This window comes from Hyla sarda, chromosome 2 (assembly GCF_029499605.1).
Source record: "Hyla sarda isolate aHylSar1 chromosome 2, aHylSar1.hap1, whole genome shotgun sequence".
Classification (NCBI taxonomy): Eukaryota; Metazoa; Chordata; class Amphibia; order Anura; family Hylidae; genus Hyla; species Hyla sarda.
Window position 1 is genome coordinate 113,371,556 of NC_079190.1, and position 25,694 is coordinate 113,397,249.

The window sequence follows — 25,694 nt, forward strand, 5'->3', positions numbered from 1 at the left end:
GTGACCTTTCCAATAGTAATAAATGAGTTTTCTCATGTAAATTGAAAAATAGGAGCAGAGGTTCTGGATTTACATATTAAAATCTATACCTATAATTCCTGAACTGTCACTGGTCTTCTTTACCTTTGAGCCATTCTTAGTAGAATATATCTGTCTGTATGTGAATTTTTTTCAATACATGCCAGCCCACCCATGATGTTATCCCATCTGCCCAACATCAGCAGATTTGGAATCTAATGTAACTTGTTATCAATTACTAGTTATGCGAACATCAAACACAGAGATTATGGAATGTCTATGAAAAAAAGGGTCTTTTTGTTGGGGGTGAAATAAAGGGGTTGTATGAGTTTAGGAAAGGTTCTGCTTGTATCCCAGAAATAGTGACAATCTTGTCTAGAGATGAGTGAATCTAAGCTGACGAACTTGATTGTGAATATCGCCGCGATTCTATTGCGGGAATTGCTTCATTAAATTCCATTTACTGTGGTCCAGGCTCCAGGGCATCTAAAATGGGGGCTCCACATGTCAATACATGGGGCAAGGAACGCTGGGAAGGCGGGAAGGCAATGCGGAAAGGGAAGTAGGCGGGATGACCCTGAATCACATGCATAATGCAGCCTATCAGCAGCCTGTCACCCCTGTGATGTCACAGCTCTATATATTCGGCAGCCATTTTGCGGCTCGTCATATCATTCATTACACTGCATACAGATAGGACGGACATCACTGTGTGTGTGTTACACAGAAAAGCTCATTCCAGCAGTGTTTCACCTCTTAGTCACCTCAGCCTTCTGTACGACACAGAGCGTATTTGCACAGAAATTAATTCTTACTGCAGCGATTAACCCATCATTCACTGTGAACAGCATTGTATTACAGAAAGGGGCAGAGAGCTGTGTGTTGCCTCAGCTGCAGAAATGTTTTCACAGGAGGGAGAACATTTTTTTTAGGGCAAATCTGTGTCTTTGTTCCACAACAACTGGTCTGCTTGTTATACTACTACTATACTTATGTAGACGGTATAATCTATACCCAGCAGTTCATTCCTAATAGTATTTGAGAGAGAGTCTGTTTGCAATTTTGGGTTTAGTACACAGTGACTGTGCTCCAGCATTGTTGTGTACTGCTGGTGCTGTGGGCCATTTTTTTTTTTTAGCATACTGTAGCACATTTTTCTGCCCCCATAAGTGCATACCACATACCTACATCTAAGTAGTGTACTCTTATGTACCTGTTAATCTGTCAAGGGCCTAAGTACTGTGAAAGGACAGCCAAAAGTAATCACCAGCTGGTGTTTTACTGCTATACGTTTATTAAGCGTACTGTAGCACATTTTTCTGCCCTACATCTAAGTAGTGTACTATTTTAAACATGTTAATCTGTCAAGGGCCTACATACTGTGAAAGTCAAGGCAAAAGTACTCACTGGCTGGTGTTTTACTCAGCTACTTTAAGTGTACTGTAGTGCATTTTTCTACCCTCATAAGTGCATACCACATACCTACATCTAAGTAGTGTACTATTTTGTACCTGTTAATCTGTCAAGGGCCTAGATACTGTGAAAGTCAAGGCAAAAGTAATCACTGGCTGGTGTTTTACTAAAATACATTTTTGTAAGCATTCTGTACCGCATTTTTCTGCCCTCATAAGTGCATACCACATATGTACGTCTAAGTAGTAAAATATTTTGTACCTCTAAATCTGTCAAGGGCCTAGATACTGTGAAAGGACAGTCAAAAGTACACACCTGCTGCTGTTCTAGACAAATACTGTTTTAAGCGTAGTGAAGCGTATTTTACTCCCCTCATATACGCACTATGTCCGGTAGAGAAGTGCCAGAGGAGTGGTAGAGGCCTAAATTCAACAGGCAGAGGTTGCAGCAGACTAGGGGCGAGTGGCCGCAAGAGTCGCAGAAAGAGGCCTGAGCTCCCGGTATCAGCTAGCGGTCGTGTCTCGACCAGCTACCCATCTCCCGTCATCGGTTGGTTAACACGGTCATCCACTTCATTACAAGTGACATCTGATACCCCCAGTCAAAAGTCAGTGTGTTCCTCAGACACAACCCTCAGTTTGCATGGCTCGGGAGCAGTCCCTGTCCTCCCATTACCTCTGTCATATGCTGTTCCCTCCTCTAAAGTATCTTATGCTGTGAGTTCAGCTCCACTATTCAGTGAGGACGATCTAATAGAGGACAGTCAGCAGCTACTGCCCAGCCAAGAAGTGGAGGAGACATCTGCCACTTCCCCGCTAGGCGGACAAGTAGTGATGGGGAGAGCGACGTGGGAGGCGTTGTTACCAGCGTTCAGGGTCCTGAAGCAGACACTGTTGAGGAACCTGAGGAGGACATCAGTGACGTGCAGACACTTGTTGATGATGATGAAGCCGATCGCAATTGGGAGACGGGTGCAGAAGAGGCGTCATCATCATCAGGAGAAGAGAGTTGCAGGTTGTGCGTGAGGCAGCAGCTGAGCCACCAAGGTGGAAGCATGTTTGTCTGTCAGCAGAAGTGTAAATTCTGGAGCCAAATGTGCCCGGGGGAGACCACCTGCTTCGCGGTGGCCTACCCTCCCGCGAGGTAGTGGAACAGGGGTTCCTGGAGAAGGTGGCAGTAGCAGTCAATTAATGTGGACTGTTGGTGGAAAAATCAGCTACTCGGCGGTGTGGCACTTTTTCATCAAGCATCCAGAGGAGGTTCACATACCCACATTCAAGATATGTCAGCAGAAGGTGGAGCGTGGCCAGGGTCCAAATGTTGGCACCACGGCCCTGTGTCAACATATGCTTCACCACAACTGTGGCTCCGATGTAGTGGTCCAGCCTGCTGCATCACCCAGTGGATTGCCGCTCCCTCTTTCAGCCAGCCAAGGCTCCACCACAAGGGAGCTCTGTGTCATACCCTCCTTCTGTTGCTCCAGATGCTCCTGCTCCTCCTACTTTTAGTCAGCCATTCTGCCAACAATCCATCGGCGAAGCCATGTCCAAGCGACAACAGTATGCGTCCACTCATCCAATGGCGCAAAAGCTGAATATACTTATGTCCAAGTTGCTGGTGCTGCAGTCCCTCCCTTTTCAAGTGGTGGACTCTGCACCTTTCAGAGAACTGATGGCTTGTACCGAGCCGAGGTGGAAAGTGCCAAGTCGTAATTTCTTTGCAAAGAAGGCAGTACCAGCCCTGCACAATTTTGTGGAAGAGAAGGTGGGCCAGTCCTTGAGCCTGTCGGTGTGTACCAAAGTGCACGGCAGTGCCGACGTCTGGAGCTGTAACTATGGTCAGGGACAAAATACATGTCCTTTACGGCCCACTGGGTGAATGTGGTTCTTGCACAGCCACAACACCAACTTGGACAGGTCACGCCGCTTTCTCCTCCACGCTCTCAGTCCGTTGGTCCTGTAACAGTGTGCGACTCCGCCTCCTCATCCTTCACCGTGTCCTCAGCCTCCACTGCCCAGACAAGTCTCAGTGGCCCTTCAGCATACCATGTGTGCAGGGCACAGCGGTGTCACGTTGTTCTTCACATGGTTTGTCTTGGCGAACAGTCACACAAGGGAGGAACTGCTAAAAGTCATTTGTAAAGAAAAGGAGCATGGCTTACTCCACGAAAACTGGAAATGGGAACCATGGTGACTGACAATCGGAAGAACATCTTGCATGCTCTGCGACTGGGAAGGCTGAACTGCATAGCACACGTGTTCAATCTGGTTGTGAAGCAGCTTCTGAAGTGTTCCCCCATTTGCAAGACATCGTAACAATGGGAAGATAACTCTGCATACACTTCAGCCACTTGTACACCGCAAAGCACACCCTCCTTGAGCTGCAGCGTCAGAACGGTATCCCCCAAAATATTCTGATTCGTGACGTTGCCACACGTTGGAATTCCACCCTCCATATGTTGGACCGACTGTACGAACAGAGAAAAGCCACCGATTTCTTGATGATCCAAGTGGATAGGGGTACTCCCCTGTGTAACTTCAATGTGAACTAGTGGCAGCTCAGGCCCTTTGAGGAAGCCACATTATTAGTAAGTCGCCAGGATTACGGGATGAACGACGTCATCCCACTGCTTCATTTCTTACAACATGTGTTGGAACCGATGGCTGGTCAGGGCACTTGAGACGTGGCAACTACATCTCACGGCCACATGAGTCCTGTGGGGGCTAAACTGGAGGAGGAAGAGGGGGAGGGGCACAGTGGAGCACAGTTTAGGTTTCGCCAAATGGGTGATTTTTCTAGTAATCTGACAGGAGAGGAGAAGCAGGAGCAGCCAGAGGAACTAGAGGGTTATGAGGAAGGCGAGACAGAGGACCCAGACACAAGATGGCAGTATGCAGTGGAGATGGAGGCAGGGTGTCCCTCCGAGTCACTTGCACAAATGGCACGATGCATGCTCACTGGCTTTAGTAGTTGTCACCATTCGGCAGCTGGATGACTTCTGGATCTCCACCTTATTGTACCCTCACTACCGCCACAAAATAGGGGCCTTTTTTAAACCCACTGAGGGAGGACAAAGTGACCTACTACAGAGGCATCCTCAGTAGTCAGTTGGCCGATGCCTATCGGCGCCATCATCCATCCTCTCGCAGGTCTGAATCGGGGGGCCCCCTGTGCTCACCTTCCACTGCCATGGCTGCTGGGGAGGGGTGGGGTTGCAGGAGTAGTACCAGCTCCATCAGCAGCAGCCTGAGTCTACAGTCGCTGATGAGTAGCTTTCTTCACCTGCATAGTGAAGCAACTCATCAGCAGCAGGTACACCTGGAGCAGGACCTAAACCAGCAGGTGGTGACATACCTTGACATAACCATGCCAACACACCTTGAAGATCCGCTGGACTTCTGGGCAGCCAAACTTGATTTGTGGCCGCAACTAGCAGAATTTGCCCTGGAAAAGCTGTCCTGCGAGGCCAGTAGTGTGCCATCAGAACGGGTGTTTAGTGCAGCGGGGGCCATAGTCAGCCCAAGGAGAACTCGTCTGTCCACGAAAAATGTGGAGATACTGACCTTTGTGAAGCTGAATCAGGCTTGGATTAGCCAGGATTTCCAACCACCAATGCCTGATGTATGAGAGTAGATTGACCATGGTGCCACACCAACACTTCACAAATATGGATAGTTCCAAACAGATTTAAGGTGCTGCTCCCCAGTTACAAACATTCGTCCGCATCAGACCTTTTTTCACCCACCTTCGTCACCGGGTACTGGTATTGCCACCCACCGCACTCCTCTGTCACCGGGTCACTTTCAGGAATCCTGATGCTGCTGCTGCCACCTCCAGGCTGTCTCATTCAGCCACTATTTGGTCTATTTTCATTCTTCAGCCAACTCCAGGCTGTGCCATTCAGCCACTATATGGCCTCCTCATGCTTCAGCCAACTCCAGGCTGTGCCATTCAGCCACTATACGGTCTCCTCATGCTTTAGCCAACTCCAGGCTATGCCATTCAGCCACTATATGGTCTCGCATTCTTCAGCCACCTCTAGGCTGTGTCATTCAGACATTCTATGGTCTCTTTATGTTGCCACAAACTCCAGGCTGTGCCATTCAACCACTATATGGTCTCCTCATGCTTCAGCCACCTCCAATCTGTGCCATTGAGCCACTATATGATCTCTTCATGCTGCCACAAACTCCAGGCTGTGCCATTCAGCCACTATATGGTCTCCTCATGCTTCAGCTACCTCCAGGCTGTGCCATTCAGCCACTATATTGTCTCCACATGCTTCAGCCACCTCCAGGCTGTGCCATTCAGCCACTATATGGTCTCGCATTCTTCAGCCACCTCTAGGCTGTGTCATTCAGACACTCTATGGTCTCTTTATGTTGCCACAAACTCCAGGCTGTGCCATTCAACCACTATATGGTCTCCTCATGCTTCAGCCACCTCCAATCTGTGCCATTGAGCCACTATATGATCTCTTCATGCTACCACAAACTCCAGGCTGTGCCATTCAGCCACTATATGGTCTCCTCATGCTTCAGCTACCTCCAGGCTGTGTCATTCAGCCACTATATTGTCTCCTCATGCTTCAGCCACCTCCAGGCTGTGCCATTCAGCCACTATATGGTCTCCTCATGCTTCAGCCACCTCCAGGCTGTGCCATTCAGCCACTATATGGTCTCCTCATGCTTCAGCCACCTCCAGGCTGTGCCATTGAGACACTATATGGTCTCCTCATGCTTCAGTCACCTCCAGGCTGTGCCATTCAGCCACTATATGGTCTTCTCATGCTTCAGCCACCTCCAGGCTGTGCCATTGAGACACTATATGGTCTCCTCATGCTTCAGACAACTCCAGGCTGTGCCATTCAGCCACTTTATGGTCTCTTTATGCTGCCTCAAACTCCAGGCTGTGCCATTCAGCCACTATATTGTCTACTCTTGCTTCAGCCACCTCCAGGCTGTGCCATTCAGCTACTATATGGTCTCTTCATGCTGCCACAAACTCCAGGCTCTGCCATTCAGTCACTATATGGTCTCCTCATGCTTCAGCCACCTCCAGGCTGTGCCATTCAGACACTCTATGGTCTTCTCATGCTTCAGCTACCTCCAGGCTGTGCATTTCAGACACTATATGGTCTCCTCATGCTGCCACAAACTTCAGGCAGTATAGGGAAAAGAGTCGGCACTTCTGTGGTGAGTGGTGCACGTGGAAAAATTAGGCATATAGAACAAAAAAGTCCCGGCACTCACCAAGTTGCAAGCCAATTCGTATTTATTGTATGCGGGTAAACAGTAAATACGAATTGGCTTGCAACTTGGTGAGTGCCGGGACTTTTTGTTCTATACAAACTCTAGGCAGTCATTCAGCCACTATGTGGTTTTCTCATAATGATGCCACCTCCAGGCTGTCTCATTCAGCCGCTATATGGTTTCTTCTCATGCTTCAGCCAACTCCAGGCTGTGTCATTCAGCCACTATATGGTCTCTTCATGCTTCAGCCACCTCCAGGCTGTGTCATTCAGCCAATATGTGGTTTACTGATACGGTTTGGCCTGGGCATGAAAAAAATGTATGGTAGCACTAGCTAAATTCATCTTTTAATCTTAGGGGTTGTTAAGCCCTAGTGTCTACTCATGCTGCTTCCAGCTCCAGGCTGTGTCATTGCGCAACTATATGGTCTCCTCATGCTGCTAACACCTCCATGCTGTGTCATTCAGCCACTATATGGTCTCCTCATGCTTCAGCCACCTCCAGGCTGTGTCATTCAGCCAATATATATATAGTTCACTGATGCAGCTTAGCCTAGGCCTAAAATTTTATGGTAGCACTAGCTACCATAAATCTTCAATTTACATTTAAAAATTCATCTTTTAATCTTAGGGATTTTGAAGCCCTAGTGTCTACTCATGCTGCTGCCAGCTCCAGGTTGTGTCATTCAGCAACTATAAGGTCTCCTCATACTGCCAAAACCTCCACGCTGTGTCATTTAGCCACTATATGGTCTCCTCATGCTGCCAAAACCACCACGCTGTGTCATTCAGCCACTATATGGTCTCCTCATGTTGCCAACACCTCTACGCTGTGTCATTAAGCCACTATATGGTCTCCTCATGCTTCAGCCACATCCAAGCTGTGTCATTTAGCCACTATATGATCTCCTCATGCTGCCAACACCTCCACACTTTTTCATTCAGCCACTATATGGTCTCCTCATACTGATGCCACCTCCAGACTCTGTCATTGTGCCGCTTTGCGGCAGTGATTCTAAAAGCAATGCCTGTAATCTGCATGTCATACTGAAAAACAGTATTATTTCACTACCCCAACACACTCCATATGCATGTCAGAACAAAGCAAAGTGTTCTACACCCATATTGAGGCTCTCTGTAAAGATTTGCTGCAAGTAAATTTGGATCGAACCAAATTATGCAAATTGACCAAATCAAATTTTTCAAAAGTTCGCTCATCTCTAATCTTTTTCATGAAATATGTCTGAGATTAGAGTTTAGCCCCATTCACTGTAGTAGGGTTAAGCTACAGGGCACAAAGACAAATGTGGCACGATTACTGGAAGAAAAGCAGATCTCATAAAAACCCATTAACTAGAAAAGAGCTAAATATATTTGCACATAGTAGTGTTAAGGTTTAATAAGATCAGACAACAAAGTAGTATGTATAGGAGTCTCCCGACTCTCCCCTGATGAGGGATTAGGCATGTTGGGCTTCAGTTTGTTCTCACAGGAAAAAAACTGTCTCCAACCCCTCCCCCACCTCACCGAGTTGTTTGGCTGACAGCTATTAAAGGGGTACGAGCCCCATTAGTCTATGGCTGCATAGTCTCCAAACCTTTAGGACCTTCTGTCATAGCTACATAAATCTTTATCCTCTTTTTTTTTTATTACAAATTTTTATTTTATTTTATCCAACAATAATTCACATACAAATACTGTGATTTATCACAGAACAATAGTACACATATCAGAAAAGAATATGTATATAAAATATATGTCACGATTCGGCTGGCTGGAGGTGGATCCTCTGTGCCAGAGAGGGATTGGCGTGGACCGTGTTGGTGGACCGGTTCTAAGTTGCTACTGGTATTCACCAGAGCCCGCCGCAAAGCGGGATGGTCTTGCAGCGGCGGTAGCAACCAGGTCGTATCCACCAGCAAAGGCTCAACCTCTCTGACTGCTGAAGATAGGCGCGGTACAAGGGAGTAGACAAGAGCAAGGTCGGACGTAGCAGAAGGTCAGGGCAGGCAGCAAGGATCGTAGTCAGGGGCAATGGCAGGAGGTCTGGAACACAGGCTAGGAACACACAAGGGAACGCTTTCACTGGCACAATGGCAACAAGATCCGGCGAGGGAGTGCAGGGGAAGTGAGGTATAAGTAGGGAGTGCACAGGTGATAACACTGATTAGGCCTGCTGCGCCAATCAGTGGCGCAGTGGCCCTTTAAATAGCAGAGACCCGGCGCGCGCGCCCTAAGGAGCGGGGCCGCGCGCGCCGGGACAAGACAGACGGGGAACGGGTCAGGTACGGGAGCCGGGACGCGCATCGCGAGCGGGCGCCTCCCGCGTCGCGAATCGCATCCTGGCTGGGAGAGATATTGCAGCGCACCCGGTCAGCAGGTCTGACCGGGGCGCTGCGAATGAGAGGATGCTGCGAGCGCTCCGGGGAGGAGCGGGGACCCGGAGCGCTCGGCGTAACAATATAAATAAAAGTCACACAGTTCTCTCTCCCCCCCTTCCTCCCATATCGCTGATGCAAAAAAAAATAAATAAAAAAAAATTCACGACTTCCGCTTCCGGCGCGGGCATGTAGTGAGCAGGGAGACGGAGCTCCCCCGCACCCTGAGCCCTTACCCGCACTAAATACCGTCTACAAAGAGCCAAAGTTCACCTAAAGGCAGAGGAGGACTCGGGGATCCCCCCCCTGCTAACACCGGGACTCGGGGGAACAGCTTACCCGTCAGCGGGACGTGATTATACCGCGCGGCTACTCCCCACGCTCCAAAGGACGGGCGCCATCTTAACAACCAGGGGCCTCGCATAGGAGATAGACCCCCCCGCTGCCTGAATACCCCACAGCCATCGGAGGTCAGCGAAAAGGAAATCACCTGCCTCGCAGCTTGGAGCTGACTGACCCCGCAACGGCCGGAACTTCTGATGCAGGAGATCACAGGTTGGTCCGGGACTTGGGCGAGGCGCAGCTCCTAGGGGACTGTGAGGGGCGCCATCTTACCTGCACCTATCGCTCACTGTGGGACAGTGCTTCCCTCACGTTGAGCAGGTGATCTGTCGTTCCCATCTATCTGCAATTGAGCAGTTCATCCTGCTGACACCAGGGACATTCAGCTAATACTCAACAACTAATAAGGGGCAGCCACCATCTCATTTGCAGGGGGTCTGACTTGTCACAACTGAGAGCACAGGGGGACTAAAAGATTCCAGCAGCTGCTTCTGCAGTATCGGCGGTCTCAGCACCTCTGATCGATGGTCTCATTCCCCATTGTATTATCAACACTATGTAAATCCCATAATATCCGTGCTCTATATCCATAGGAGTTTCACTTCTGTTCACACCAGCTCTGAAAATGGACAAAGTTGTACACAAGGGAGCTTCCAAGCAAACTCCAACCTCTGTTGCACACCCCCTTGCTGGGGAATTGGGCCCGCCACCCGGCGGGGACCCCCTGATCTCTCCTCCTCATCCACATGACATGGAGGTCTCTGGTAGTCAATCACTTTTCACGCAAGCAAACGAAAATCCTGTGACTCCACCACAGAGGGGGCAAAATCAACCAGCTGTACTGGCAGACACTTCGTCTTCAGGTTCCCTGGATATGCAATCCCTGGCGGCAGCCCTGGTGACATTAATCACTCTAAAGATCCAACAAACATTGAAATCTGCAATATATTCCAACCTCTCTCGCATATAATCTGAACTGGGTCCACATGCTGGGAGGTTGGATGAGGCGGAAAAGCACATATCAGCTCTGGAAGATGTTAATAATGGACTAACTCAAAAGCTGAACCAGTCTGAAACTGATTTGTGTTACGTGAGTGGCAAATTGGATGATCTAGAAAACCGCTCCCGGCGGAACAATTTAGGTTTGGTAGGGATAAGTGAAACTATTTTACCTGCAGACATCCAAGATTTTTGTGAATCCGACCTTCCCAAGGCCTTAGGATTGCCACATAAATGTCGGGTTGAGAGAGCACACCGGCTCGGCCGTGAACAGACCACAGACCCAAGAAAGCACATCAACTCGGCTGACAGACCACGACAAATAATCTTCAAACTACTTGACTACAACGATAAAATAGAGCTACTCAAGGCCTACAAAAAACGCAAAACTCCACTGACTTTCCGGGGTAAAAAAGTCCTGATATTTGAAGATTTCTCAGCGGAACTGACGAAAAAGTAGAGAGTGTTTGGAAAGATATGCACAGAACTTTACCACGCAAAAAAACTTTCCAATTACAATACCCAGCTACACTACGGATCTACAGGGAGGATGGAATCCGGCTCTTCTATGTGCCCGAAAAAGGTGAGGTCCAGACCACTTTGGAGGGATGCCCATTTTCCACTCGGGGCACCCCCATGTGAGGGTTTTATGTTTTTGTTTTTATTTAGTTGCCATTTGTATTGTGTTATAGCTATGCAATCTGAGTTATGGTATGTCGATTCTGCTGTGTGGTCTTACTGCATGAATTCTCAGCTCCAGCTCCCTAATTCCCAACATCTGATGTTTCGGGAAAGAATGCTTCCGCCCCCCACTTCTGGTTTCCCACTTTCACCCCTCTCACTCGTTATACTTTTCTCTATCTCTTACTACCACTCCGACCTTTCCCACCTCCTCCCTGGGCGGTTCTCTTTAGACTATGTGTAAAGTAATCACGTGGAATGTGAAGGGGTTGAAGTCCCCTCAAAAAAGAATTAAAATTCTGCGTTATCTGAAACGTCTGCGCCCCGATATTGTACTTCTACAAGAGACACACCTGGTGGAAGCAGACTTTTTGAGGATGCAGAAGCTTTGGGTGGGAAGGGCCCTGGGTTCGTCCGCAGTAGACGGTAGGGCTGGAGTGTTGACCTTAATACATAAATCTTTTGCGTGTAAGATTCTCTCTCATGAAGCTGATGAGGCGGGTAGACTATCTCTGGTACACCTCGAGCACAATGGGAACTCTTATAGTATCTATAACATATATGCACCAAACAATGACAATAACTCATTTTTTGCGTCCCTAGCAGATACTGTTCAGCACTCGGCAGGACCTTTCACCATCCTGGGAGGCGACCTGAACTCGGTCGTGGACCCACTCCTAGACCGTAAAAGTACTCTACCCTCCCAATTGCCTACGAGATCAAGTGATAAGGTACTGCCACCCTTTCTCACCCCAGATTCGTGGAGACACACGCACCCAGATGGCCGTGAATATACCCATTTTTCACATGTTCATGGCTCATGGTCACGCATTGATTATATATTGATTAGCCCACTCGCTCGCACCAGAATACAATCAGTGGATATACTTGACATGGTGATCTCAGATCATTCACCAGTCGCCCTGGAGCTCCTGCCATCTTCCCCCAGAGGCACTGACTATTTGTGGCGTTTTCCATCCTATTTAACCAAGGATGAATCCTTTGTGAATCTACTGAGGGGGTGGTGGCTGGAGTTTGAGGCCGACAATGCCACTCACAAAGATAGCCCTAAACTTTACTGGGAGACCGCAAAAGTAGTCCTTAGAGGCAAGATCCTGGCATATAGTAAAAAATTGAAGCGTAAAACACAGGAGGGCCATGCGGCGGCCAGCGCAGCATTATCTGAGGCGTACTCCACTTTTGTAACCTCTCCGACCCCAGCTCATAAACTCAAGTGGAAGGAAGTTAGATCTTCATACGAGCTGTGGTTGGACCAGAGGGAACGTATCTATAGATCGCAAATTGAAGTTGAATTCTTTAAACATGGGAATAAATCGGGTAGATTACTTGCGAACTTAGCGAAGGGAAGGGCTTCTCCTACTCACATATTGACTTTGAAGGACAAGGGGGGACACGCCTACTCTGACCCTCATTCGATAAATAAAATTCTGGGTTCCTACTACACCTCATTATACTCGACCACCCCGAATACCACATCAGAGGGGGAGGGCTTTCTGGATAGGCTTGACCTCCCTAACGGAGGACGGAGGACGAGGTGACAGAGGGTATACGGACCCTATCGAATGGTAAAGCCCCGGGATCTGATGGTTACCCATGTAAATATTATAAACCGTTTTCAGGTCAAATAGTCCCTACGCTAACCAATTATTTTAACAACCTGCTGCACTCTGGATCAATGTCCCAGACGGCCAAACTAGCTTATATTAAAGTTTTACCTAAGCCAGATAAGGATCCAACTGACCCGAGCTCTTAGAGGCCCGTCTCCCTCATAGATCAGGATGTTAAATTGTTATCTAAAATCCTAGCCGACAGACTAGCGGGATTTTTACCATCTCTCATAGGAGACCACCAGGTAGGCTTTGTAAAATCCAGATCAGCAGTAACCAACATAAGAAAAGTATTGGCGGCCATGGATAGTGTGAGGGACTATCCTGGGACCAATTCCCCTTCCGCCTTACTGTCTCTTTATGCCGAAAAGGCTTTTGACAATGTGAGGTGGGACTGGCTAGTATTGGTCCTGAGAAAATTCGGTATCACGGGTAGTTTTACGTCTTATCTCAGAGGAATGAATAGTGATATGAAGGCCAGAGTCTACACCCCCGGGATACTCTCCCGACCGATCCCCATAGCGAAGGGCACGAGGCAGGGATGCCCTTTGTCACCCTTGCTGTTTAACCTGGCAATAGAACCGCTGTCTCGATATTTAATTTTCTCTGACTTATACCAGGGGATTAGAATAGGGTCACAGGAACTTAAACTTTCAATGTCTGCTGATGATGCTCTTCTTTATCTTGGGGATCCGACAAATGCAGTGCCAAAAATTCTAAACTTTCTGAACAGGGTGGAAGGATTCACAGGATATAAGATTAATGCATCTAAGAGCAATCTACTACCCCTGGGCACCACACAATTTAGGGGGATAACCACAATGAACGGGTGGGGTGTGTCTGTTGCGAATTCGTCCATAACGTACCTGGGGATACGCATTGGTCGCACCCCGGATACGTTGTATACTCTAAATTATCTACCCCTCTTCAAGAAAATCCTTACAGAATTGAAAAGATGGGAAAATTTACCACTTTCCTTTCTGGGACGTTGTCTTCTGGTCAAATTGATAAGCTTCCCGCGCTTGCTTTACCCTTTGCAGACTCTTCCTTTGCTTCTTAGACATGACGATGTCCGACGGCTTAACTCGGCCTTTACCAAATTTATATGGCTGGGGAAACGCCCCAGAATAGCCTTACAGAAATTAATGTTGGGTAAATTGGAGGGAGGGGTGAATTTCCCAAATATCAGAGGATATCATTTGGCGTGTATGTTTCGGCATGTGATGGACTGGTTACACGGTTCTTCCTACTATTCCAACTTTAGAATTGAGGAAGCATTGGTGACACCATGGTCTCTGCCTGCTTTATTGCACACCACATATGCCAAACTGCCTGCCAAAGTGAAAGGGTCAAAACTACTCAGGGATACTATTGTGTCTTGGAAGGAGCTTCGGAAGAAATATGGCCTTCCCTTTCTTCTTTCAAAACGGATGCCCCTGCTTGGCCATCTGGAATTCCCACAAGGGGGATCTTCCTCATGGCTACGCATGTGGAGTTCAAAGGGGGTAACAACAGTAGGGGCTATCATGAACCGGGAGGAACGCAGATTGTTCACACCTGCAGAGATTCTCGCTTCACATGGGCTTCCGGGTTCGCACATGTTGTATGCAAACCAAGTATATTCGTTTTGCTCATAGAGGCTCAGGGACCTATCGGCAGCAGAGGCGTTCCGGAGCGATGGGGACACGGCAACAGCGATGGAGCAACATCCAGGGCAGCGGTAACGGGTGCGGAGCGGCGGGAACACGTGAGTATCACCTCCTATGCAGTGGTCTTCAATCTGCGGACCTCCAGATGTTGCAAAACTACAACTCCCAGTATGCCTGGACAGCCAACGGCTGTCCATGCATGCTGGGAGTTGTAGTTTTGCAACATCTGGAGGTCCGCAGGTTGAAGACCACTATTGGGTTTAAAATCTTTATTTTTTTTTGATTTTGCACCTATAAATTGGGTGTATCTTATACGGTAATCCGGCTTATCCGGCATCTTCCATCTTCATGAATTCTGCCACATTATGATTATACCATAGAGGTGTAAACTCTGTGCAGCCCTTTATTCCTATAACTTTTTTAAGTAAGAGCCAACCCTTCAAAACCATCCTACCATATGAAAAGGAGGTGTCTATTTGTTTTGCCTCTAAGCTCTCTAATATTCCAAAACCACCTCATGGGTTAATCAATCTACAGTGTTCTAAACACAATTTATTATCCTTATCCAAAATAAACTTAGGTATGCGCTCCAAATAATACAGTTTAAAGTTTGGGGCCGCACAGCCCCCCTCCCCTGCTTTTGCGCACAGAACCTCATATTTCAATCTCGGCCTTTTCCTCCCCCAGATGAAGCGATTTAATTTCCTATGGAACTGATCGAACCAAAATTCTGGGATCCAAACTGGGGTTGCATTTAACAAAAAAAGAACCTGGGGCAAAATTATCATTTTTATCAGGGCTATTCTATCAGCCATGGAGAGGGGGAGTTTCCTCCGAACCTGCATCCTTTTCTCCATTTTCTTTACTAGGGGGTTCAGATTAACTTCCACAAATCTTTGTGGTTTAACTGTAATCTTGACTCCCAAGTACTCCAAACACTGTTCCTCCTTCACTATACTAAATGGTACTTCTCCCTCTCTCATACTCAACTGAACCCGATAGGCATAATATATGATTTCGACCAATTTATCTCCAGACCTGCATATTTCCCAAACTTGGAGAAAAGTGCTATAATTTCTGGAAGAGCCACTCTCGGTTCCTGTATAAAGAGAAGGAGATCATCAGCATATAAAGAGAGTCTATGTTCCTCACCATATAACCTAAACCCCTCTACCGTAGAGAGTAATCGAATCAGGCCCGCTAGTGGCTCTATATACAAGGCGAAAAGGAGGGGTGACAGAGGGCACCTCTGACGAGTCCCTCTGCCTAGAACAAACCCTCTGGATAAACATTTACCCCATATGATTCTAGCGGATGGATGTAAGTATAATAACTTAATCCAATCTATGAATTTTTCCCCAATCCCAACCATCCTCAGTACTTCCCACAGGAAGCTCCACTCCACCCTGTCAAACGCCTTAGTGGTATCAAGAGACAGGACAGAGCGGAGCCTACCCTCACCCCTTTGGATATTCTGATATGTCCTTTGAATGTTAGTAAATAAACTTCTCTGCGGAATTAACCCAATTTGATCCTCATTAACCACATTTCCAATGACCCAACTAAGTCTCCCCGCCAAGATCTTTGCGAAGATCTTCGCATCTGAGTTCAACAATGATATTGGTCTACATGACTCAACCAATAACAAATTTTTATTCTTCTTTGGGATTAATAAAATGTGAGCTTCTAACATGGATTTAGGGAGAGTCCCCACTTTACAGGATTCATTAATTAAATCTTTATCCTTGAAACTTATACCATTAACTATAAAGAAGGTGTGTATTTTATTGACTTACCAGGCAGAGTAGCATGTAAGATGGAAAGGACCAAAGTCTTTATACTGAGTGGCTGCTTGTTCATGTTTTTAAATACTGGGAAGCACAGGGTATCCCCGATATAGTACAGAAGAAACACACAGCCCAGGAACTATGGATATTGAGAAGCAAATTATAGAATAGGTTATATTTCACACCACACATCATTTTATCTATACCATAATATATTGACCATTTGATATTCCTGAATGTTCAGGAAAACAGAATAATAAAAATACTGAGAGTCTGTAGAGTCTGGCGGGGGAAAAAAAAAAAGCTCAAAAGGGTTTTCTAGTTGAAAAGGAGTATTAACATTATTAATTAATTAAAAGGACATTATGGTATATTCACAGAATAACATTTAGTATAAGGCTGCATTCACATCACGTTTCTTAAATATGGGGACGGATCAGGCTGTGAGATGGGAAAATCTGGGGCTCCCGTATCCCAGCCAAATCAGGCCCCCATCTCATTCATTTGAATGAGCTGACTGGAGTTTGATAGTGACTCCGGTCGGCTCATTTTTGCCCCATATCTGGTTTTGTGACCGGACTTAAAACTGTAGTATACCACTGTTTTTAGTCCGGTCACAAAACTGGATCCAGGGCACAAATGAGCAGACCGGAGTCACTATCTAACTCCGGTCGACTGGGATACGATAGGGCTCGGTTTTCTCATCTCCCAGCCGGATCCGGTCCCCGCATGTAAGAAACGTGATGTGAATGCAGCCTTACTTGTATTTTATTGATTTTAATCTCTGCCTATTCTGTCTTCAGGAGTCCAGTAAGCGGTCCTAGTCAGTGGTCAGTGACTGACAAATGCCTCTGTATGTGTGCTTATAAAGGGAAGGCTGTCAATCAAGTGACACTAGCTTCCTAAGTATAGAAAGAGTAATGATTTCAGTCAATAATTTACAATTCATATTCAATCTTTTTCTACAAAACTATATATGAATTTGCTCAGCTCTTCTTGCTCTATAACATGATGTTGGTGTAATAAACTGATTTTTCATGATGACAGGTTCTCTCCAGGTTAACTCCTGAAGGACACAGCCCAATTTGGCCTTAAAGTGTACCGATCACTGCAGCTATTGCCTGTATGTCTATATGAGGAGTCCAAATATAGCAGTGATTCATAACCTTTTTGGCAACTGTACCCCCAAAGGCTGAAAGTATGTCCGCGGGTACCCCCTCGCGCGAGGGGTACCTGCGGACAAAAGGCGCGTTCTTACCTTTATACTAATGCATCCCCCCTCCATCTTAATCCCCTTGTGTTATTATTCCCCCCTCCATCTTTATCCCCTTGTCCCATTATTCCCCCTCCATCTTTATCCCCTTGTGCTATTATTCCCCCCTCCATCTTAATCCCCTTGTCCCATTATTCCCTCCTCCATCTTAATCCTCTTGTACCATTGTTCCCCCTCCATCTTAATCCCCTTGTGCTATTATTCCCCCCCCCCCCCATCTTTATCCCCTTGTGCCATTATTATCCAATATGGCAAAAGGGGATCAGAAGGAGGGGGGAATAATGGTACAAGGGGATTAAGATGGAGGGGGGAATAATTGTACAAGGGGATTAAGATGGAGGAGGGAATAATGGGACAAGGGGATAAATATGGAGAGGGGATAATGGCACAAGGGGATAAAGATGGAGGAGGAATAATAACACAAGGGGATAAAGATGGAGGAGGAATAATAACACAAGGGGATAAAGATGGAGGAGGAATAATAACACAAGGGGATAAAGATGGAGGGGAGAATAATGGCACAAGGGGATAAATATAAAGGGGGAATAAAAGCACAAGGGGATTAAGATGGAGGAGGAATAATAACACAAGGGGATTAAGATGGAGGAGGAATAATAACAAAAGGGGATAAAGATGGAGGGGGAATGATAGCACAAGGGGATTAAGATGGTGGGGGAATAATAACACAAGGGGATCAGAGGGAGGGGGAATAATAACACAAGGAGATTAAGATGGAGGGGGGGGGATAATCAACCCTTCCCCCTCCATATTAATCCCCTTGCACCTTTATTCCCCCCTCCTCTGATCCCCTTTTGCCATATCAGATAATAATGGCACAAGGGGATTAATATGGAGGGGGAGGGGTTGATTATCCCTCCCTCCATCTTAATCCCCTTGTGTCATTATTCCCCCCTCCCTCTGATCCCCTTTTGCCATTTTCCCCCCTCTATCTTAATCCCCTTGTGCCATTATTATCCGATATGGCAAAAGGGATCATAGGAAAGGGGAATGGCGCAAGGGGATTAAGATGGAAGGGGAGAGGGATAATGGCGGAGGGGGGATGGGGAGAAATAAAGCACAAGGCATTACATTTTAATGCCTTGTGCTTTATTACTCCCCATTCCCCCTATGCCATTATCCCTCTCCCCCTCCATCTTAATGCCTTGTGCTCTGTCCCATTCATCCCCCCTCCATCCCATACATCCCCCCTCTGTCCCATACAGTCCCCCTCAGTGCCACACAGTCCCCCTCCGTGCCATACATTTGTTTTTAACTTTTTGTTTTTATCCTTTACCTGGCATCCTGCGGTTCCCTGTGGCCTGTCCTTGGATGCAGCGTGCACTGACGTGTGACGTCCTCCTGTGCTGTGCGGCAAATCCGCACAACGTCAGGGGAGGTCACACGTCTCCCCGGAAACCACAAAGCTCACTCACAGTAGCCGCGGCCGCAGCTCGCCGTTCTCCGCTATGCGCTGTTAAATACTGACTAATGCATGGCCGGTATTTGACAGCGCTTTCGCGTACCTCCTGACAGCCCCTGGTGTACCCCTAGGGGTTCGCGTACCCCATGTTGAGAACCCAGGAAGTGTGGGTGGACAAGCAGGGTTCTGTGCACCGAGGACAAGCAGGGCTCTGTACACTGAGGACAAGCAGGGCTCTGTACACTGAGGACAAGTAGGGCTCTGTACAATGAGGACATGCAGGGCTCTGTACACTGAAGACAAGCAGGGCTCTGTGCACTGAGGACAAGCAGGGTTCTGCACACTGAGGACAAGCAGGGCTCTGTAAACTGAGAACAAGCAGGGCTCTGTAAACTGAGAACAAGCAGGGCTCTGTGCTCTGAGGACAAGCAGGGCTCTGTGCACTGAGGACAAGCAGGGATCTGTGCAGTGAGGACAAGCAGGGCTCTGTAAACTGAGAACAAGCAGGGCTCTGTAAACTGAGAACAAGCAGGGCTCTGTGCTCTGAGGACAAGCAGGGCGCTGTGCACTGAGGACAAGCAGGGATCTGTGCAGTGAGGACAAGCAGGGCTCTGTACACTGAGGACAAGTAGGGCTCTGTACACTGAGGACAAGCAGGGCTCTGTACACTGAGGATAAACAGGGTCCTGTGAACAGAGAACAAGCAGGGATCTGTACACTGAGGACAAGCAGGGCTCTGTGCACTGAGGACAAGCAGGGCTCTGTACACTGAGGACAAGCAGGGCTATGTGCAGTGAGGACAAGCAGGGCTATGTACACTGAGGACAAGCAGGGCTCTGTGCAGTAAGGCTCTGTGACATGCTCCCGGCTCACACAGCAGGATGATTGACAAGCCAGGAGCCTGCACAGAGCCTTTCTTGTCCCACCCTCACTCCCTGTCAGGGACAGCATTTTTTCACCCAAAAATATACAAATATGCATTATATAAAAAGTTGTTGTTAACGACAAGTACTCTTTAAGAACACAGGAAATTTTCATTTTTTGCGTTTTTGTTTTTTCTTCCTCACCTTCTAAGAGTCATAACTCTTAACTCTCATAACCTCAAGGTGCTCAGAATCGCGGTCTTCAAACGAAACAGGAAACAAACTGAATCCAGCACACTTGATTTAGATCAAAAATGTTCAACTTTTATTGGTATCTTTAAAATCATACAGCATGGACATGATTAGCAATTCTGATCTTAAGAACCATTAATCATAATCTGATTTGCCTTGTTGGAGAGAAAAAAATATATATAAAAAAAAATAAAAAAAAATAAAAATATATATATATATATATATATATATATATATATATATATATATATATATAGATAGAGCAGGAAAGCAGCACTCCAGGGTAAGAAATACTCAGACCATATGTGTATACTGCCAAATCTTACATTCGAGACACTGGGGATTTATTGACAAAAATAGACACACTTATCATTCCTGAAGGCACTATATTGGCATCCTTTGACATTGTGAGCCTGTATACCTCCATCCCGCATGATGGGGGTATGCAGGCTGTAGGTTCTTTCATCCGGGATGACCTGGGTCCTGACCAATGTTCCCTAATTTTGGAACTACTTGAAACAGTGTTGACTAAAAACTATTTTGTATTTAACGACGCATTTTACATCCAAGTAAATGGCACCGCTATGGGCACGAACGTGGCGCCCACTTACGCCAACATGTTCGTGGCCCATATGGAAGAAACCATGATCTATGTATCTCCCCACTTCAGCCATGTGCTGAAGTGGTGGAGATACATAGATGACATTTTACTGATTTGGACTGGCACAGTTGACCAATTACATTCATTCCACAAATTTTTGAATTCCTTGGTTACTAGCATAGAATTCACTCTGACTCTCTCCACGACTCAGGTACAATTCTTGGATACTACCATTAGTGTTAATAATAAGACGCTCATCACGGATATTTACACTAAACCGACAGATGTGAACTCTATATTACGCTACGATAGTCAACACTCACGTAGTATGTTACGATCACTCCCGACGAGTCAGATGATGCGAGTTAAAAGAATTGTGAGTAATGAGGACAACATTGATGATGCATTAGATCGCATGTGTACTAACTTTAGAGATAGAGGTTATCCACGATCTTTATTAACCACTTGTAAAAATAAAGTACGAAATCTAGACAGACATAAACTACTACAGACTAATACAAATAAGAAACAAGAAAATAGAATTGCCTTTGTAACTACCTATTCTGACGTGTCCCAGAAAATTGCATGTATTGTGAGGAAACACTGGCAGATCTTGCGCACTGGATTGCCACATATACCAGAAATGACTAACCCTCCACTTCTATCTTATCGCAGAGCGACCAATTTGAAAGATAAACTAGTCAAGTCTGATGTCTCCCTCAATAAACCCAAACAACGATACTTGACAGTAGCAAGTAAGGGCTCTTACCCATGCTGTACTTGTGTGAATTGTACATACATGATGAAGGGAAAAGAGTTCACACACCCACGAACTGGTAAAAAGTACAATAATCGTTATTATCTCACCTGTAACTCTAACCATGTAATATATATTCTGCAATGTCCCTGTAATCTTATATATGTAGGTGAGACTACATTAGATGCTAAGACTAGATTGAATCAACATCGTTATTCTATCCGCAAAAAGAGAACTGATTTACCAGTCCCAAGCCACTTTGTAGAATTAGGACATAGTGAGAAAGATCTTAAATTTATGCTTATAGATCATGTACCGGTACCTAAGTGGGGCGGGAATAGAGTGGCTATACTCAAACGTAAGGAACTAAAATGGATTTATGAACTTAATACTTTAAAACCCTCTGGCCTTAATGTAGATTTTCATGTAACACAGGAAATTTATAATGTATAACCGTATTGGACCAACTTCTGCTTGCTACCCCTCTGTATTTTTGACTACATATTTTGTTTTTATTTATTCTTTTTTCCATTTTATTTCAGATCACTGGACACTGGAGATGGGATACACTCACAAATATCTATACACTTTATTTAACAACAGCACACGCCTCTACAGCAAGAACCGCATTTACATCTCATCACCCAACCATCAACGCATATGAAAGCCACCCGAAGAACACAGAAGAAAAAAGGCTGCACTTCTTCATATGGTGCCAAATAGCGCCCCCGAAACCCAGCTCATCAGGGATACTGATGCTTTGGAGAATAGGAGGTACAGGTTCGCTAGATGGGGACGGGGCTCCGCCCTCCACCTGGCCACACCTTGCGCTGGATCGCGCACCGAAGATTGCTGTGCTCCCTACGAGTATGTGTGTGGGTGTGCCCATAACCAAGATGGTTGACGGTGTCTATGTTCTTGGCCCTGCGCATGCGCCACCGCGCGTGACACGCAGGATCACATGATACTCCATTGGAGTCGTTGTTTCCGGTTCCTCCTTGCTGGCGTGTGCTGTCTCCCTTGGCAATGGCGTCCTCGTGGCCACTGTTGTACACTTCTTGGTGAGTGGACTCATCTCCCCGCCCAGTTGATGATGATTTTAATATTCACCTGTGCACAACCACTATATAATTATAATATACACTTTTATACTGTCTATGCGGATCCATATTTGAGCGTGATCGGTGTTCCAGACCATGTACTCTATATGTATGTGCATCCTAAACACTGTTTTATGAATATATTTATTATGATTCATGTACTTTTTACCTTTGTTTATACACTAAATTAATTTATTGGACACTAATGATTGTATACCCTATATATATGTATCACTGTGAGTCATTTGTTGCTTGAAAATGGCTGGGTGAGCCAGCTGAAACGTTGCCTACACGTCTCTGGAATAAATCACATTTTATTTTTGCTGACACCTGGTGTGCCACTGTTTATTTGATTTTTCTATATATATATATATATATACACACAAAACCCTGCCCTTCATACATGAAATCACTACCCATACATTTAGATACAAAAAACATATGTATATTTAAATAATTTATATATAAAAAAAAAAAACAAATACACTACACCAGAGAAGTCAAACCTCCAATGAGCAATAATGCAGAATGCAGTCCGTTCTTGAATTCAAGCAGAACGGACTGGCTTCATTTAACATAAAGATTCAGTGCATTTCCCTGTTCAACAATGCCTGTCTCCAATTTCCTCCTCTAGGAGGTCTTTTAACTCTTTCAACATAGCAAAAGTGGAAATTCATTGGATCTGCTTTCCATGTCCATGCTGTACGACTTTAAAGCTTACAACTTGTTTCCGATGATTATTTATTGTATATCTGAAAACCTGATCATGTAAAAAAAATCTCTGACATGTTGTTCATTACAGTATATCAGAGCTCTCTGTTGTAATATGCCCCAGCGAAGAGAAAAGGGGTCCTGAGTCCTCTGTCTGAACAGAGCGATGGTCACATGTGTACACTATGGCTCCATTCATGGATAATACGACTAGTGTTGCTCACGAATATTCGCAATTCGAATATTATTCGCGAATATCGCATATTCGCGAATTCGTGAATTTCGCGAATATAGCGCTATATATTCGTAATTACGAATATTCGTTTTTTTTTTTTGTTTTTTTTCACAGTACACATCACAGTGATCACCCCTCTCTGCTTCCAGCTTGTGTGGTGTAAAGAAGGCTGTAATACTACTGTGTGAGACTGGCGTACGAAAATTCGCATATGCGAAGATTAGCATATGCTACTTTTCGCATATGCGAATTTTTCGCGAATGCTAATTTTGAGTATGCCAATATGCACATATGATAGTTTTCGCATACGCGAATGTTCGCATATGCGAAAATAAAACGGGGAATATAACGAATATGCGAATATTCGCGAATATATGACGAATATTCGTCCATATATTCGCGAATATTCGCGAATTCGAATATGGCCTATGCCGCTCAACACTAAATACGACTACTAATTAATGTTATTGGTGGGGCAATGCCTTTAACCCCTTAAGGACTCAGCGTTTTTCCGTTTTTGCATTTTAAGTTTTTCCTCATCACCTTCTAAAAATCATAACGCTTTAAATTTTTCACATAAAATTCCATATGATGGCTTATTTTTTGCGCCACCAATTCCACTTTGCAGTGAAATTAGTCATTTTACCAAAAAATCCACGGTGAAACAGGAAAAAAAAATAATTGTGTGACAAAATTGAAGAAAAAATATCATTTTGTAAATTTGGGGGCTTACGTTTCTACGCAGTGCATTTTTCGGTTAAAATTACACCTTATCTTAATTCTGTAGGTCCATACAGTTAAAATGATACCTTACTTTTATAGGTTCGATTTTGTCGTACCTACATGCAGGAAAATATACGTTAAAAATTCTTAACGTTCGTGATTCGCATCCCGGTCCGCTTACCAGACTCGTTCTGTCTGGGCATGCTGGGAGTTGTAGTTTTGCAACATCTGGAGGGTCACAATTTGGAGACCACTATACAGTGGTGCCCAAACAGTAGCCCTCCAGATGTTGAAAAACTACAACTCTCAGCATGCCTAGACTGCCCAGGCATGCTGGGAGTTGTAGTTCTGTAACATCTGTCCCTTCAGATTTTGAAATTTTCCTGAAAATTTTGAAAATTGCTGCTATACTTTGAAGCCCTCTAATGTCTTCAAAGAGTAAAAATAGGTCAATTTTAGGATGCCAACATAAAGTAGACATATTGTATTTGTGAATCAATATAAAATGTATTTGGAATATCAATTTTCCTTACAAGCAGAGAGTTTCAAAGTTAGAAAAATGCTACATTTTCAAAATTTTCATGACATTTTTTGATTTTTCACCAAGAAAGGATGCAAGTAACGACAAAAATTTACCGGTTTGTTAAAGTAGAATATGTCACGAAAAAACAATCTCGGAATCTGAATAAACGGTAAAAGCATCCCAGAGTTATTAATGCTTAAAGTGACAGTGGTCAGAATTGCAAAAAAGGGCTCAGTCCTTAAGGTGAAAAAGGGCTCAGTCCTTAAAGGGTTAAATATTGGGACTGGGCTCAGGGCGTACAGGTACGCCCTGTGTCCTTAAGAGGTTAAGCCTCTGGATATAAAAATAAATGCTTCTACTGTCAGCAAGCACAGATCTTGAAATTAAATTCACAAATATATAAAGGAAGAATTGCAGCCAAAACTAACTTATCCACAGGATAGGGGATAAGTAGCTGTTCACTGGGGGTCTGACCACTAGGACCCCCCACGATCTCCATAACGTGACCCGCCTCTCCATAAGAGACCTGGCACTCTCATACAAATGAATGGAGCGCATGCTTTCTACCATTAGACCACGCGGGCGCCTCACTTACAGTCTGGGTCCCATTCCAGAGATCACCGGGGCCCCAGTGGTTTGATAAGTTCATTTTGGCTGGAGTTCGCATTTAAGACGTCAGCTTTATTTTTGGTAGTTTGCAAACAAGTTGTTACGCCGAGCGCTCCGGGTCCCCGCTCCTCCCCGGAGTGCTCGCTACACTCTCGCTACTGCAGCGCTCCGGTCAGATCCACTGACCCGGTGCGCTGCGATACCGCCTCCAGCCGGGATGCGATTCGCGATGCGGGTGGCGCCCGCTCGCGATGCGCACCCCGGCTCCCGTACCTGACTCGCTCTCCGTCGGTCCTGTCCCGGCGCGCGCGGCCCCGCTCCCTAGGGCGCGCGCGCGCCGGGTCTCTGCGATTTAAAGGGCCACTGCACCGCTGATTGGCGCAGTGGTTCTAATTAGTGTGTTCACCTGTGCACTCCCTATTTATACCTCACTTCCCCTGCACTCCCTCGCCGGATCTTGTTGCCATTGTGCCAGTGAAAG

At 45.8% G+C, this 25,694-nt stretch overlaps 1 protein-coding gene across 4 annotated transcripts in view; it reads right to left on the reverse strand.

Moving 5' to 3' along the window:
* LOC130355310 (sterol O-acyltransferase 2-like) overlaps positions 1-25,694 on the reverse strand; it is a 153,320-nt gene that overhangs the window by 38,022 nt on the left and 89,604 nt on the right. For all 4 annotated transcript variants that reach the window (XM_056555312.1, XM_056555313.1, XM_056555315.1 and 1 more), the window contains one exon: positions 16,156-16,285. In XM_056555312.1, coding sequence (XP_056411287.1) covers positions 16,156-16,285 — 130 coding nt within the window. The remainder of the gene's footprint in view (positions 1-16,155; positions 16,286-25,694) is intronic.